General features: G+C 34.4%; 2 protein-coding genes across 2 annotated transcripts in view; one reads left to right on the top strand and one right to left on the bottom strand.

The window, feature by feature from the left end:
* The first annotated feature begins 3,586 nt into the window (after positions 1 to 3,586).
* On the top strand, positions 3,587 to 4,849 carry LOC131591773 (pro-MCH-like). Its single transcript, XM_058862816.1, has 3 exons — positions 3,587 to 3,838; positions 4,372 to 4,573; positions 4,800 to 4,849. The coding sequence occupies exons 1-3, from the start codon at positions 3,587 to 3,589 to the stop codon at positions 4,847 to 4,849; spliced, it is 504 nt and encodes a 167-aa protein (XP_058718799.1).
* The window catches only part of LOC131591774 (PCNA-interacting partner-like), a 38,540-nt gene continuing 25,146 nt past the window's right edge, over positions 4,590 to 17,983 (bottom strand). The window contains exons 7-10 of the mRNA XM_058862817.1: positions 16,268 to 16,446; positions 14,952 to 15,033; positions 6,173 to 6,314; positions 4,590 to 5,509 (exon numbers count right to left, since the gene is read on the bottom strand). Coding sequence (XP_058718800.1) covers positions 5,205 to 5,509; positions 6,173 to 6,314; positions 14,952 to 15,033; positions 16,268 to 16,446 — 708 coding nt within the window. The 3' untranslated portion in view covers positions 4,590 to 5,204. The remainder of the gene's footprint in view (positions 5,510 to 6,172; positions 6,315 to 14,951; positions 15,034 to 16,267; positions 16,447 to 17,983) is intronic.

Raw genomic sequence — 17,983 nt, 5'->3', positions numbered from 1 at the left:
AGTTGCTGGGGGAGGAGGAGACACATTTTAGGGGGCGGGGTTAATTTGTTTTTAAAAAGTGAATCAGTTCATTCTAAACATAGCGTATTGGAAAATTATTCCTAGAAGAACAGACTATTTTATATAATAGAAATAATTCTAAAAATTGACAGACAGTGACCAATATGCTTATCACTAACTTTGCTAGAGGAAACTATGCATAAATTGTTCTCTTCTGTTGCTGCACAGTTCCTGAAGAGGTATTTGCATTTTTATGCACTTCCTCCAAATGAAATTCTGAAATGCCTTTCAAAACAAACAGCAGAAAATATTTTAAAGTCTTCCCAACTGTGAAATTAATTTGTAACACAAACAAGTATAACATTTCATTCTATAAATACACAGACTATAATTCAACAGAGGACTGAAATGGATACCCTGGATCTTGGGCAGAAATTTGGTAAAAATAATCTAGTTTGTGGGGTTTCACCCCCACCCTTTTCTTGTACATTCTCGTGATTTATTTATAGAGGATGACTTTTAAGCTCTCCAAATATTTAGAGCTGTGCTCCTGCGAAAGTCCAGAGCTGTCCTGTTATATGCAGCATTGTGCCTATTTCATGCTAAATCAACTTACTGATTCCAGGTGACTATCAACTCATCAAAAGGAACAACAAAACAGTGATAGGCAAGAGTCTTAATTTCCTACAGTCAATAATAAAGTGTGCAAATTAGCTCTTATCTGCCCCATGAACTGCTGACACACTTTCCATTATTAGCACAGAAAATCTCCACTTTAACACCTGCTTGTTGGGTTTGGTGGGAGGGGTTTGGAACTAAAACACTGAGGTATTTAGACAGACACAAGAAGGGATTAGTATTTCCACAACTCAGACTGAAATACAGCTGTTTGTATAAAATGTACAAGATCCAAACTAAAAACAAAACTAACAACCAACCCCAGACCACATTTTAAAATCAGAAGTAGCAAGCCACTGGGAAAATGAACACTGACATATTTTTGTGGTGTTCTAAGATTCATTAAAATGATTTATTAAGGTTGCTCAAACAATTTCTTTTGTATTGTGAAGTTTTTCAATTCTGATAATAGAAAATAATTGACTTTATACAATACATACCTGCTTTATTTATTCTTCAGCCAGTACTAAGCATTAGGTTCAAGCATTTGTACATGGCAATTACAGTAGCTACAAGACCAAATGAAACTATTACAATTGTTTTGTAATCCATTCCTAGAAAAAATCAAAATGAGTATAGAGAAGTTCCAGCCATGTTATCACCTAGATTTAATTTACTTACATACAACACATGAGATTTCAGATGTTAAGAGCTCATATTTTGTTGAAACTAGATGCAAAGTAGAAGCAAGAACTTCTTAAAATGATTGCTATTGCTGTGAAAGCAACAATAGTATATGGGTTAATATATACTAAAGAATAATAAAAAAATCCCAGGTAATAGTAAAACAGAACCTGATGTATTAAAACATTTTGCATATTTACTAAAATTAAAAGTTGCAAGATGGAGAAATAAAAGTGTAGACATCAGAGTTCTAGGATTCCCAAAGGCATTATGAAGAGCTGTACACAACACACACATTGCAAATCTGCAGGTGCACAAATGTTTTCTGCCTATTCAGAGCAGTTGCTAAGTCATTGAATTTACAGACATGTGCTCTGAATTTCTAGGCAGCCTAATTAGAAGTTTCTACTCATTATCACCAGAATCACCTTGGATCTGCAACAAACCTTAAAAATTAACAACAACTTCAAGAAGCACTAGAAGATCTTGGGGCAGGTACCGTAAGTTCTTTCACAGACATCAACTTGTGTCTCATAGCAGACAACGGGACAGACGCTGCAGATGGACTTCCTGAATGATCCAGGTCAGTTGTACTCGTTGTAGCTGTGCTTTGTATTAAATAACAGAAGCATTTGAAAGTGAGCCCTGTGTGAGATGCTGCACACCTGTGGGTGCCAGAGCTTCAGAGCAGAGGCTCCTGTCACCTACCCAATTACTGGGCTGATAGTTTGTTCTCCAACTCTTAATTGATAGACCAACATATAATAAAGAACAGCTTGCTGCCAACACAGCTCCAAAGCACTCCTCCTGTTCTGCCAAGGCTGAGCTAAATGAAAAGTACCTGCAACAGAGCATACATGGCTTTTGCTTTATTAATTGAACAAAACTGCACACAAATACTTAATGTGAAGGAAAAATATAAATTAGCAAACAGAGATTGGATGAGAATTATCAAACCAAATACAATCAGCTCTCAAATTTGTCTCCTTCGTAGCCAGGCAATTAAAGTCAAAGGAAAGAACACATTTCAATTGCCCAAAGGCAAGTACAAGCTCTACAGCAAGGAAATGAAAACAATAAGAAGCAACAATTCTGTTTGTGAGAGATGTTTTGACTGGAAAGAATTAAATGCACTTTCCTCATTTGGAGAAAAGAGGGTACCAAAAATGTTTCTGAGTCAAAATCTGCTTAGTCCAGCATGACATATTTTCCTACAAAACATCTTACCAAGAAGTTACTTTGGAAAGGCAGGTGCTTTTCCACAAAGTTTAGCAGGGAACACTGGCCAATTTCCCAATGCTTTGCCTTGAATAGCAGCATGTTTAGTTTCCCCCATTAGGCTAAAGGATAAAACACAAAGTTTTAGCTAAGAGGCACACAACCACTGAATGTTTCTATCACTGACATTAAGAGATAAGCTAAATTTTTCCTGGCCCTATTTGCTTTCCAGCCAAGGCAGAAAACCCTAAATGACACAAAAACAGCCAACAACAACAAACCATCCCCACACAACAACAGTATGCAGAAACTTCTACATTTCCTTCCACAGGGTAATAGATACATTTCAAAGACATTCTAAATTAAAAACTGACATTTACTTTTCTTTCTACATTATTAGCAAGCATATTTGACTATGTTATATATGTAGAAGAGAAAGGTCCACTTTCAATAAGATAATACAAACGTTGATGAGGTGCTAATAAATATTTCTAACCATTCACTCTGTATAATGCAACCTGACATAATAGACATCAAAATACAAATTAATTATTTCAGCTTTAACATGGTAGCAGTCTAAGCTGTCATCAAAGGTCAAGAATTTCAGCTCTTCAGTGAATCCAGTTTTGATCAAAAGCTATGATACATTACACCTTTACAACAGTCCTGCTTACTTATGTAGATTAGTTCCTCTTCTTAAATTGCCTTAACCAGAGGTAATTCTTTATAAACACAAATGGACATCACTTTCTCTGTGAACTTTGTTATACTGATCCACCAAAGGGAACTAATCCCTTCTAAAAACATACAAAGAAACAAATTAGGTATGACAAAGAAATGTTTTAGTTCTAAACAGGTGGGATTAGGATTACAGAAAAGGTTACTCCTCAACATGAGTCATTTTAAAATAAGAATGAACTCATCAGCCACTGAAGTAGTTTCCATTCAACCTGTAAAATATATAAAGTGTGCCATTACAGGAATGGAAAACAATTATTTACCACTGGAAAAGTTCTTAGAATTTAAGAAGTACCGAATCTCTATGCAAGCATTAAATAACTGAAAAATGTGCATCTCATCTTATATCCTAATGCTCTCCTTTCTCTCTCTCTTTTCTCAAGGTTTTCTATTTTCAGTTTCAAAATCTCTGCAAGAGATAGAAGACGAAGATATGTTGCTAGCTACATTAAATCTAGGGAAAACTCTACAAAACGGAGACAAACCTATGAAGAGGGGAGCTATACCTTTGCTGAAGTACTACAAGACTGAAGAAAGCAGTGCTTTCAATGATAAGACTGCTGGAAACATGAAGTTTTCGGTGAGTTCAGTTTTGAATTTTGGCTTAATCGTAAAACTGAAATTCATTTATACCTTTTTAGAAAACAAGTACAACAATTTTAAGCAATAACCAGGTAAATATACAAAAATATCAGTTTACATAACATAGTAAAGAAAATAAAATTTAAACTATGTATCTAATGCAAAGATTCTAAATGCGTAACTTTGAGAGTTGAATTAAATCTGATTTCCACAGAGAGCAGCCAAAATTTGGAGGATGGGGGGGGCGGGGAGGGTGAGGAGGGGTGGTGGAGGGGAGGAGAAGGAACCTGTATTTATAGTTGATGCATGCCCCCATATGCAGCAATAGGTTTTTAACTTTGCCAAACACAAGACTTCTTATTTAATTATATCCATTAAACCATTTTGGCCAAAGATGTAATGCATATCATTACTTTTAAGGTATGATTCTGAAACATAAAATAACTGCATTGTTGAAGTACAAAGTACAAAATGTGTGTGAACACAACTGACTTTATTTAAAGATAAACCTCTTGTCTTCCCTCAAAACAGGACAGAGGTTCCAGACATGATTTCTTCAATCATGTTACGCCAATCAACTTACGCAGAAATCAACTACCTTATCCTGCACTGAAGGGAACCATGGCTTTTCCAGTTGACACTGAAATTCGAAATATTGAGTCAATACAGGAAAGAGAGACCACAGAGGAAGAAAATTCAGCTAAATTTCCTATAGGAAGAAGAGATTTTGACAGTAAATATATTTTATTTTTACACAAAAAATTATTTCATTCTAGTAAAGTACACTGCAATGTCAATATAGCAATTTGGTAAAGGTACATTTAGAGACTCCATTATTGTTATGATTTGGTGCATGGGGGAGGGAGCATTTGTTAAATTAATATTTCCAGAAGCCATAAGAATTACGGTTCTTTGATGATTTAAACTTTCAGGCTCTCTTTTTTTTTTTTCCCCTGTAGTCCTCAGGTGTATGCTGGGAAGAGTCTATCGACCTTGTTGGCAAGTGTGAAAACTACTCATCTCTCACCATCTCTGAAGATTAAACATTTCATTCTGAATTTAATGTAATTTTAAGTTACTGAGTGTTAGCATAGCTGTACATATGCATCCAAAAATAATTTTTTGGATTGTATTGCAGAGGAATACATAATTCATTACCAAAAGTAACAGTGTAATTATTAACAATGTATTGTTATTAAAAAACGAAATACTTCAGCATAATCCAGACTTGTAAGTAGTTGTCTAATATAATACACAAGCTGCTTTCAGTTATTTATGTATGAAAGGAAGTAATTCATGAATTTCACCTGTTTTCTTGCAATATTTTATAAGTGTCAACATAGCATGTATGTGAAAGCAAAAACTTAGAGTTGAAAAAAGCGAGTTAATTTTGCCTGACCAGCAATCAGCTTATTCTTACTTGCAGCTTTGGTCTGTTTTCTTTTTCCACCAGTTTTGCTGTCCAATTCCTTCTTAGAGCTGTCTGAAGTCTTAAGTCTTTTAGTAATTTTTTGCAAAGATGGTTCACTTTCCTTGTCACAGATTATTTTGCCGTTATTCAAATCCATCTGTTCATTCCCAGAGTTCTTGTTCCTTGGCTGACAACTCAGCTTTCCCATCTCTGTATAACTTCTAGTCTGGTGAACACTTTCAGAAATAGTTCCAAGCCCTAGTACATCAAGACATGAATTTGTACCTTCTGTCATGTAAGAATATCAAAAATATATGTGAGGAAATAAAAAGTTACCTGGGATCATACATCCTTTTTCTATAAGGACTGCTATGTTATTTCTTTTTAAAATCAAAAGTATTGTATTACCAATAAAACAAGCAATGCTGGTCATTGCTATTTCATTTGCTATGTGTCCATAAGTGCATCGCCAATTTAAAATTACATTGGTCAAAAACATATAATAAACAACATAGGAAACTGGATTTATAACTTTAAGATGTTGGAAGAGAGGGTTAAAAGGCATAAAAATTTTATATATTATGAAGTTTGTAGTGGAGTAAAATGAATTTTTCCCCTTTTAATGGCAAAAATATAAATTTCACTTGGCTTATTTCTGTAGAAAAAGAACATGTCATATATGAAAATATACAACTTTTTTACCTCAAGATAGCATCAACATGTTTTTCAAACATTTATATTCTCAAAGCATTGATATTACAATTTTATTGCAAAAATATTTAACTGGCATATGAGACATTGAGAACAATGAGACATTTTTGTTCTTTTTCTTGAAAACATTTGAGTTCTACTAAAGACTTTTTGGATAGTATTTTAAATATTACCCATCACATTTATTTACTCAATCCTACCACAGCTTACCTGTGCACTTTCCAGCTTCTAAATGTTGCTTTGGTACAGGATTTTTGCAGGTTGGAATTGCATGGGAATGCTGACCACTCATTTCACTCAAATCATTTTTATATGTACAGGCAAACTGGGATTTAATTGAAGGTTGCTTCATCTGCAAATACCAATCTGCTATTAGCTTTCATCATCCACAAAAGTTAAAGACAACACCTGCAAGACTAGTATAATAATGAGCTTTCCCATTCTTTTCACATAAAATACCAGAAAAATGGATATGCTCACATTAAAAAAGAAAATTAGATATTAATTTACAAAGCATAAGGTCTTTCAAGAATAATTATTTATTATTCTATTAAAAGTGCTAAAATCATTCAAAAATCCTTTTTTCAGCTCTTTCAGAAAGGTACACATTAACTCCTACAGCTTCAAATTAAAGTTTTCTTTCTTAAGTTAGCCCCATCTTCTGATAGACTCCACTGTTTTGAGTAGGTGGTGTAGCTACTACAGTCAATTTTCATACTTCTGCAGCTCATCATCTATAATTACATCTGAAAGGGGAATATCAAGTACTATTTCAGATTTCCCATTTATTCACAAAATGAAGCCATTTTACCATTGAACGCCAATGTCTAACTTCACATCTTCCAAAACATACCTGTTTAATTCAAGTCACAGGCAAAATTTCCTCAGCTTAGTCTTAAGTTACAGCTTCACATCAGCTGAGAATTTCAGGTCAAGTTTTGTACTTTCTGTACAATTAGCCATAAATTCTATAAGTTCTGCAAGCCATATTCTGCCCTCACTTCCATTTGAAAGTGCACTGGATATATTGAAAGAGGTAACAGGGAGCAGATAACTACAATACACCTGGATTTTTAGCTAATAATTCTATCACAAAAGCACAGGCAAATTTAAATAAATTTGAGCTTAACAGGTGCTACAGTAAAAACATCAGAGAAAAGAGCAAGCAACAAACACTGCTGCAAAATAGATATTACTAGATAAATAGATAGCAGGAGTGATTTGTTGAGTAAGAGGTTTACACCCACTTTTCTGATTAGAAGGTTTGCAGTATGGAAGTCTGCTTTACTTCTTAGCACAAGCAAGATTAAACATCATAGTTCAGATTTGACCCTTAGAGATATAATTTTCTTCTAACTTAAATTCTCATATTAAGAAAGAAGGCAAGAGAATAATGTTCCCAGAAACCTCATTTCACAGAGAATTTAGTCCACAAAATTCAGTCACAATTGATGCCACTTTGATCAGATCCTGCTTTCATACATATGGGGTAACAGACTTGAGCTTATAGCTGAGATGTAACCTACATATCTCTTCATGGTAGTGCTGCTGGCCAAGTGAATACACTGAGTATTTGGAGAAATACCTCATTCATTTACAGAAGTAGTTTATCTTCCTGGTTTAATACGCCTGGACATACATAGTTTTACTTTAACACTCAGTATTCCCTTCAAGAGTCAAAGAGACCAAGTTTTCCCTGTTGTCTATCACTCCCAAACAATTTATTTGGGCCAGATAACAGACTGGGAAAGAAAAGGAGATTTAACAGGGCAAACTAGGAAGCCTGACTCTCAACAACTCAATTCTCTTTCTAGTGTTAATATACTTTCTACTTTAAAATATTTACCACAAAATAAGAACTACATACATAGACAGTTACAAAGATTGCAGACTTCAAGGTTATGCCTCAGCTCACTGACTCTAAGTAGAATTAGAGAACATGCTGAGTTGGAAGGGACCCATGAGGACCATCAACTCCTGGCCCTGCACAGGACACCTCAAGAATCACACCACATGTCAGAGAGCATTGTCCAAGCACTTCCTGAATTCTGTCAGGCTCGGTAGTGCAACCATTGCCCTGGGAAGACTGTTCCAGTGCCCAATCAACATTCAGGTGAACAACTTTTTCCTAATACCCAATCTAACTCCTTCATAAAGCTTAATATCATTCCCTTGTGTCCTATTGCTGGTCACTTGACAGAAGAGATCAGAGTCTGCACCTCCTCTTCCCCTTGTGAAGAAGCTACAGACTGTATAAGTCATTATACTCTTTTTAGAAAGAGTTTTGAAGGATAGAGCCATTGTCTAGTTTAAATTTTGTGAACATAATATTGTACAATTACAATAATTAAGATAAGGGGCTTGCATTTCCTTTAAGCACTGTAATTTCAATGAAAAATACTTTCCAATATTTGATATGCTTCTGAAAAACTCCATCTTAATCCTTTAAAAATTTCTCAATTATTGCTCAGTAAAGGACACACATTAAAAATTATGCAACAATAACTTGAATGGCTTTCTATCACATTCATATTACAAGAGGCAAATAAGCTACAATTTTGCAAAGCTGATGAATCTATAATAAATACAGCATGAAGAACATAAAATTTGAGCAAGAAAGCCTGATAGTTATCATTCTTTAACCAATAATAAATGCAGTTATTTTTTTATAAACAGTATTTCTTTTAACCACTCCCATCTGACCCTTCACTAATTCATTTTGTAGCAACAGAATATGTGGAGTCAAAGGACAGAAGTCAAGCTCAAATACTGAAAAACTCACAACATAAACCCATCTGTGTTTCAGCTTCACTGAAGCTTGAAATATGCCTATTGCATCACATACCACTCAGGCATTTGCAAACAGTACACAAAGCTCTACCAAATCAGACTGTGGATGCTAGAATTAATCTAGAGGGTGCATATATAGTCTAAGACAACTTGTTGAAGCAGACAAACTTTTCAACTAGTCTAGGAAAATATGTTCACTAGTATAAAAGACTGTATTACATTGGGTGAATTAGCAATAAGCAAATTTTAACAGCCTGAAGACTGCACAAAGGAGCACAAGTCTAGAGTTGAATTAGAAAGTAGAGCTTCACTGGAATGTTTTTAAGTAGAAAGATCAACCTAAAATTTACTTGAAGCACACAATAAAGCCTGTCAACTGTTTGAAAAAGCTCTTAGAAAAAAACACCCTTCCAGTTCTTTTACATTAAATTCCCTCAAATTCACTGCTTTAAGAGTGCTACTTCCATGACCCACAGCTCTGCAAGAGAAAAAATGTTGGGAGACCAGTCTGTTAACTAGGTAGCTGCACACAAATGGCATAGAATAAACTCAGTCTTATTACTCCTTTTCCTCTTCCCAAGCAAGTCAGATGTTGCTCTTATCCCCATACAAAGAAAGAAATTCAGCAGCATTTCAGGAAAAAAGAGGTTCACTGATACCACTCGAGCTGGGAGAAAGTAGGATAGAATTTACAACTGTTTCAGGACAAACAGGTTGATTCGAAATACTAATAAGCAGCTAAAGCAGTACATTCTCCCACCTTGACATCTGTATGTAGAGAAACGTTTCAGTTGTTCAAGATGCCCATATAAAACATTCATTTTTATGTGAAATATTAATGGTGCATGCTCTATTTATTTTTAAAAGTTAGATTATAATCTGTTCCAGATCTCCTTCCAGCATCTGCATACAGACAGTACTGCCAATATTTAGTCACTAAGAATGTTGAGATTTGGTTTTTATACACTGGAATGGCATAATAGAATTTGAAAACCTACATCAGTAACAACAAACACATGTTTTTATTTTCTAGCCAAACAACTGGAGTACTATTTGGAAGAGAAAAAGAGATAAAAAGAAAATTGATTTTCTCTATCCTTACCCTTGTCCTTTGAGGAAAAAAAATATTCAAGGTAAGTTGAAAGAGGACGTTGAAAAAGGGAAAGGAGTACAAAGGGAATAGTAACAAAATAAATTATGTCTTAGCCAAACCAAGGCATGTTATTAAAAAAATATCCTGGATAACTCAGGTAGTAGCAAGTTTTTATTGTACTGAAACTATTTTTTTTTTTTAGCATGATATTGTACCAGCCTTTTGCTATTCCAAAACAACCTGCTACTGTTTTGAGAACATAAACCTCAAATCACCTCATCATTGGCTTTCAAACAAAGCTCACAGCTATTGATACTAAACAAAGTAGTTTAGGGGTCTTGTCGAAATAAAAATGGCATTTTCTACGCAAATGTGGTTTAACTGACACCAAGTCTTTCCTCAGATTTTGTGCTGGACCTTTTCATTCCCTTCACTTCTCTACTAAACTACCAGTCAACTGTGGTGTTCTCCATAATTATATTCCACTTAGGAAATAAATATTTCTTTCAACAATAGATGAGACTACTACCTGAAGAAGATTGTTTTCTCTATTACTGTGACTCTTCTGTTCACAATTACAGTGGGCATACAAGAAAACTCTTGATAACTTCCTGTTGATAGTTTTCCAAGTCACAGTTTATTTGTACTGGAATCACAAATAGGCAAAACAATTCTCTCAAGTAACAGCATCTAGAGAACTAAGCAATGAAAAATAACAGCAGTGCATGAAGCTAGATATTAAGTCATTTTATAGAGACATGAAAAAGTCACATGAGAAAGGCAGACCAGGATTTCTGCTTTGTGGAGCTTTTTTCTTGGAAGGATTTCTATACACAGTAAAATTACAATGAACTTCAAGTATGCCAAGATTTGTTAGAGGTCTTAAGCCACAAATTCTTCTAAAAACTAGAACTGCAGCTATGTTCCCAACTGGAGGGAAATAGTGCCTCATATAGGAAAGGTTGTCTCCGGTTACATTAAGAAAAAAACACGCCAAACTACTGAAAGTCCTTGCAGCTGTTTCAGGGTAAGTCTGCTAACAATGCAGCAGGATTTCTAAAACAATATATCAAAAGGCCAAAAAGATCTTCATAAAAAAAAAAACCTGTTACACTCACATATACTGCATGCTTACAGCCTAATAACTTTAGTTCTTCCTTTCTTAACTCCTAAAGTTCTCAGTTTCACTCAGTTCCATTAGTTCAGGAAAAGTATTTCACTGACAACTTGAAAGTCTCATTAATATTTTTCAGTGTAGCTCAAAGATGAAAATCTTATAATACAACATTTTTTGCTGTCCTAAGTTGCTCCTCAGCCTAAACAGTTGTTACAGCCTGTTCATTCCCCTCTCACACCACTAAACCGGGCTTTAATAACCGATTGAAATCAACAAAATAACTAGTCAACAACCAGGTATCTACTCATTTCACTTAAATAGAAATATGGTTCAAAAAAGCAGACATAAGGCTGGATGAACCCTTTTCAGATAAAACTCCCCTGACAAATTCAGCTTATGTATTTCTATAAAGCAGAAAGGAGTGGTAAGGACAGCTGACAACACTCAATACATGTTCCACAGACCTTTCTGAATTAAAGACTCCTTCTACAAAACACCACTCACCAGAAGACATTTCACTTAAACAATAGATAAAATTGAAACTAAATTGTCTCCCAAAGGAAAACCAAGTTTCATATTCTTACTCTTACCTACTTCTGCTAGAGGAAATGAAACAATGGAACATGCTTCTTTCTCATCAAGCAGTAAGAGCAACAGCTTTGCTTCCGAACAAATGCCAATATAGTTAGGTGATCTTTCTGTGCTTCTTCCAGTATTTAATGAGGATTGAAAGACAAAAAATATTTCTTTGTCATTCGCTGCTGCCAGGAATTTGTTTTGGCACAATGGAAATATCCACAAGATTTATTTTGTTTCTGAGCACCAATCCCAGTTTATAGCTACCTGTTTATTTTATCCACTGTCCTTTTTGGATACTAAAACACTTACTGATGATGTGCCCTATGTCTAAATATTATCAATCTGATAATTTGAATCTGAGAAATCAGTTCCTCTTACGGAAAGAGTGGGCACAACAATATTTTCTCTTGTTTTTTTAAAATTTTATTTTTAACTGAGGTGTTTCTCTTTTCTTTTTAATTTTTCCTAAATTTCTTCATTTAGATAATAGAGACTTGGCATACAACCAAACTAATCATGTTAGTTTTAATGTTTTAATGTTTTAATTAAATTAAAACATTTATGTTTTAATTCCCTTCTCAAATATCATGGAAAAGGTAACTTTTATGGAACAAGTCCCAATGAGACATCCTTAAATTATACTTTAGACTAACCACCTAACATCTATCAGAGGCAGCATGGTAAAAAGGCCCTTAGAGAAATCTTTTGGAGCTAAAGCTGCCATCACACATATGGCAAAAAAAACTTCTCTGAAGGATCACAGATACTGAGAAGAAACATCATATTGCTATTCACTTATTCAAATAACAAATATCTGGTATCTCTTCTGAATCAATTGCTAACATGAGTGCACTATACATAGCAAAATTTGTACCTGAATTTTACAAGCAACCTGTACAAATTTCAAGATGGTTGCATAGAAAAATAATGGAGACTGACACACAGTGTAAGAAGGTGGTAAATATTACTACAGCACTTGAGATCTATAGCCATGGACAAGGAATTCTTTGTGTTATATGCTGTACGGTAAGGATGGAACATAATTTATTTCTACCAAGAGACATTATAATCCTAGACAAGAAATATATGGATTCACAGAGAAAGGAACTGAAATTAGTCACTGTAATGGGCATTTATCTCAACAAAAAAGCACTACTAAGACTTGGGGAGAGGTTGATTTAAAGGTACTGAAAAGTTTGAAAGGAGTATAATGAGTTCTGCAGATCCCTATGGGAAATCCCTTCAGCCAGAAGAGACCATGTAAAAGGGTTTATCTGAAAATTTACAAATTAACAACAAAGACTGGTATTGCAGGCTGAATATAAGCAGGGACAGCGAAAAGCAGCAAAACAAATAATCAATGGATTCAGACAGGCTAAAACAAGTAGTTTATATGTACACAGCTTAAAGGAACAGACTGAGGTGCAAACAGTAGGATGGCATCTAGTGTCTAACCACTTTGATAATAGCTTTTTGAACAGCAATCTCAGTGAAGGAATGTAGGCCAAAGTTGCAACTATCAAGTCCAAGACAAACACACAGCAGGACATCAAAAAGTAAAATGAACACCTAATAATTTAAACTTGAGTAGACAGAAATAGAGAAAAACATTCCAGAAGCATCATGGAGTGAAAATATAACACATACAATACCTTCTTCAGCATTATATAAATATACCAGGAAAGGCAGACCTACCACTTCAAGATCAAGAGTTAGGTATCCACAGGATAGTGTAGAATTAACAGAAGATATCAGTTTTGACAAAAGAGACACTTAGTTTACACTGGATCTGTGAATTGTTGATAAGTGGAGCTCTGTTTGTAGATTCATGCAGCCACAAATAAGGTATAGATAGAGAAAATAAGAGAAAGATAGGGACTTAAATGTCTTCATAAAAAAATAAAAAGAATATGGAGTAGTAAAAATATACAGAAAACTGTAGAAATTGTTACAGAGGTAGAGAGAAAAAAACCCAGAAAAATAAAATTAAAGATCCACATTTTAAGAAAGAAGTAGGATTTTATGTGAGAGGGTGAAAATCAAATATGAATGGCAGAGAGCTGAATCTCACTTATAAAAGTCATTAGCTGTTCAGTAACAACCATTTTAGTTGACTCATTTTTGCCTGATTCTATCAAAAACAGGTCAAACCAGAAAATGTCTCAAAAGTGACAGGTAATTACTTTTAGATAATTTTTGCACTTTGATACTGAACCCAGCTGTTCATGCATCCGATTACAAAACTTCCATTAAGACGAGAGAATGATGTATTTCAAGACCACATGCAAACAACATGACATGTTTTACCTATTTGCTGAGTAAAGCTGCAATTTAAATACATTGTTTGCATACAATAAAGATTCTTTATCAATTTTTCATAATTTGCCTATGAGTTTTAAATTAAATTTCACACTAATTAGTGCATGTATCCAAAATGCTCATCATTGACCCAATCCAGAAAAAAGGACTCAAAATTAAGTCTGAGCATATTTAAAATGCATGCCAGAAATACTGACAGTGCTTTTCATTTTTATGTCTTTCTACTTCTTAGACATGCACTATGTGTTCAAGTTTATCTAATGTCCAGTGAAAGATTTTCCATTGTGCTGTTCTAAAACCAGTTCTGATGACTTAGAACACCTCTTCTTTACATACGAATTAGATTTGTGTTTTTACATATTCTCAGGACTAAGTCTGTAAAAAATATTATGCTCTACTTTTATTTAGCTTTCTGTTGAAATACTGCAGAAGACAAGCTCTGCCTCCATCCATAGTCCCAATATTTAAGTGCGCCAATTTTAAGGAGAAATACTATGTAAAATGCAGTGCACTGAAAGACAAATTTTCAGAAACGTTCTTTTGAATAGAGCCCCCCACAATACCAACATACTCATGTAAAATTCCGTGTCATCTACAAAAAGCAAACATTAGCACATTCATCTTATTTTTCACAAGCAACGTTATAGAAATATCCTAAGTTTGGTACAAATAAAAAGCATCAAAAGAAAAAGCAATGAAACCATCATTATTACTTTTTCAATGTCTGTTTTATCAGAACTAAAATCAGGTGCCTGTATTCAGTTTTATCTATGTTTTCAGATAGCTTGGTTTATTTCTATGGTCCTGAAATACACAGATAGGTAAATGAAGAGAGACAGATTAATTCAGTACACCTTCTCTAAAAAGTTTTCATTAGGAAGTACTCTTAAGTTTAAAGCCTCTCTCTTCTGGAGTTTTATATATTTCTATTCATATTACAGTACTGCTCTACTTGGGCTGATCACTCCAGGTTAATCACAAGCTTTAGCTATGGGATGAAAATCTCAAACACCTGGCTGAAATGTAACACTTTTATTTTATCACTATAATTACAATGCCTCTATAGTTGCATAGCAGTTCCTACTGAGTACCTTAATTACTTTTTCATCCATGGATTTCAGAATACGTTGTCTAAGAGGTTTTGGAGAAGATCCATTGGATCGTGCTGGAGATCTATATTAAAAAGAGGTAAGTATTTAGAACATGTAAAAGCAATTCATTAATAAATTTTTTTTCCATACCAAGTTCCTCAGAAACAGAGAGGCAAATACCTTTACTCTCCAAGCTTTACCTTATTTCCTACCTTCCCAAGGAACGACATGTACTGTGACAACTGAAGATAGCATAAAAAAAACAAACCTACAGTTCCAATCTCTGGTACTTGTTTTGCAGTGTGTTTCCAATATTGTAGTTCTGCAGACACAGTATTATTATTATTATTTGTAATGCTGGTGATGATCTTCTAAGCCACCATTCTACTTACACCCTGCTGAATAACATCTGGTTGATATTCAATATAATCTTCCACATATTTGCAAACTTCTCAACAGAAATATTCACACAAAATGTTGCTACTCTTTTACATGTCATTATGTAATTAGTTATGTACATCAATGAAAAAATTTGATGCCTATAATAAAAAAAATTAATGATGCATATAAAGGGGAATTTCTTGGTCTTGAAATTAAGAACTAATCTACGCATTTTTAAGTAATTACTTCTGTCTTTACGGTCATGAAATATCAATGTGCATATGAGAATAGGTTTTTGAACAATAATTAATTATTTAGCTCATTTTATCCATTATTTTCATAAATAAAATTTGGTTTATTTAGCTTCTTTATTTTATTTATTTCTAGTTGATTGTGGTGCAAAATTTCTGCCAGCCTTGCAATGGTTCTCCAGTTTTAATTGACAAGATATGTAGCTTCAAAACAGCTGCATCATGTTACTGTTTACACTATTGCTCTGGTTCATGAATCGTCTTTGTAACCAATAACGTCAAAATTTTCAGCATCCTGTTTTTTCAACAACTAATGATTCCTCAAGATCAGGGACCAAGTAAACCATCACTGCTTCTTCAGTGCATTGATAGGTGAGCATCCTCGTTAGTGCCCACAGAAATGGGTTTGAGTGTCCTTCATAGAGTTTGTGCGGCCCAGAAATGTACTATCTCAAAAAAATCCATGTTAAAAAAGTACTTTGAAAACACAGAAAATTCAAATGAAGACTTAGAAAACTTTTTGAAAACTCAAAACTGTTATAAAATTGCTTTCCCTTTACACTGAATCTCACAGCACACTGCACATTGATTGTTTGCTTTGTTTAACATCAATGCTTTGCTGGACTCCCAGATCCTTAAAAAAAACCCAAACAAACACAACAAAAGCAATCTCCTAATACTCACCTGAAGAGAGTCAAAACAGAGGTGATGCCACACAAATTTAAGCTTTCATTGTCACACAACAGATCCGCTTTGTTCTGTGTAGGAGGATTGACAGCTTCTTCATCCAGAAGAGCAAGCAAGACCTTTACAGTATCTCTGCCACAATACGCAGTGCCATGATTTATGGAGTGCAATTTTGGCTGAAAGTAAATAAAAAAGGAACATGAAACAGCAAAGTTCAACTAGCCAGACGAATAGCTCACCTCCAAAATCAATCCACATTAGCACAAGGTGTGAGAACCCCCTCCTTTCCTTTTGCAGTAAGCCTTTATGGGGAATTTCTCCATGGGAAAGTTTCTCTCATCCCAAATAGTTAGCGGAACTTAGATCTCCAATAGCTATGTGTATACACTGACCAGCAAGTCACACAGAAAAAGATACTAATTTATGCTGAAATTGTGCAGCAGAAATGAACATTCTATTTTCTGGTACACAAACATTCTGGTGAAGTCCAACCACTCTGACTAACAATCTGCTAAAGCAGTTGGTTAAAAGTGAGATTTCCATCAAGATTTGACAACAGAGGTACTTGGCACAATTTCCTGTTGTTTGGGTGAATTCCTCACAATTTTCCACAAAATAAAGAATTCCTTAAAGAAAAAAAAAAACAATCCGCATCTGGAAGTGCTCAATGCAACCATCAGCAGTACAGATGGAGAAATCCATAGCCACTGTGGGACTTAAAAAATTGAAAGTTAGCTATATTTTTCTTTAAAGGTACGAGGAATTCCACAGAGAAATTTAGGGCTTAATACACAGTGGTAGTTTTATAAAAATTATTTGCTCTCTTATTTACTAATACACAGAAACACTGAATACTCTGACTTAATTCTAAAGGGCAAGACAAGCAATGAACTGCATTTATCTAATCAGTTAACTGCTTTTAAACACAGTCTTGAGAAGATAATATTCTATTTTTCTCTCTATTTAATTACATCAGTGTATGTAGCTTTCAAGAAACCATAGCAACATGTCAGCTACTATAAGTTATAATCAATAACTAAAAATAGCAATTACAGAAATAGTTGTTACTTGGCTTTACAGAATTGCCCTATTTCAGTACCAAATTTTATTCTGAACCTCTTCAGTCATTACATCATCATAACAGATTTTTATTAAACATAGATTTTCATTAAGCATCATGTGTGTCACTGTGAATTTGTCTTGATGACAAAAGTACATATTTGGCATCATCTTGCCTAATGAAACACAAAGGAAAAATCTTTAGAAATAGCTTTCAGAAATCTCAGGTACTGCAACACCAGAGACTCACTGTATATTAACCATGGACAAAAGTCCAAGACAAAATAAGAACTCTAGGTAAGACAACAAAAAGATCTGTAAGACAAAAAAAAAATCTTGTTTGTAAATAAGCTTAATCATTAATCAAATTATTAAATAAAAGAGTTGTCCAGTTTTTCAAGGGTAGTGACCACTAGGTAATCCAGACTATTCTGGTTAGTTCCATCCAGAAGCACCAGCCAGATTCCATTTACAGTAGTAATTTTCTTAGGAAGAAATAAATCATAATTCCTATTAGTCACTTGTGCAGGCTTCAACACAAAATAGTGCTTCCTGCTGCATAAAGCAATAACTTTTCCTGGAGCTCCAGATTCTTATACACCAGGTATTTGCAGAAAAACTGAGCAATTATGGAAGAAAGCTGACACTGACTGG

The sequence above is a fragment of the Poecile atricapillus genome, chromosome W (genome assembly GCF_030490865.1).
Source record: "Poecile atricapillus isolate bPoeAtr1 chromosome W, bPoeAtr1.hap1, whole genome shotgun sequence".
NCBI lineage: Eukaryota > Metazoa > Chordata > Aves > Passeriformes > Paridae > Poecile > Poecile atricapillus.
This window is presented reverse-complemented; position numbering and strand designations above follow the sequence as displayed.

Bases quoted from the DNA above. Each gene is read 5' to 3' on its own strand.
- LOC131591773 (XM_058862816.1), top strand. From the start codon at position 3,587: ATGTGCATCTCATCTTATATCCTAATGCTCTCCTTTCTCTCTCTCTTT. The intron at 3,839-4,371 runs GTGAGTTCAGTT...CCCTCAAAACAG, and splicing joins CTGGAAACATGAAGTTTTCG to GACAGAGGTTCCAGACATGA. The intron at 4,574-4,799 runs GTAAATATATTT...TTTCCCCTGTAG, and splicing joins AGGAAGAAGAGATTTTGACA to TCCTCAGGTGTATGCTGGGA.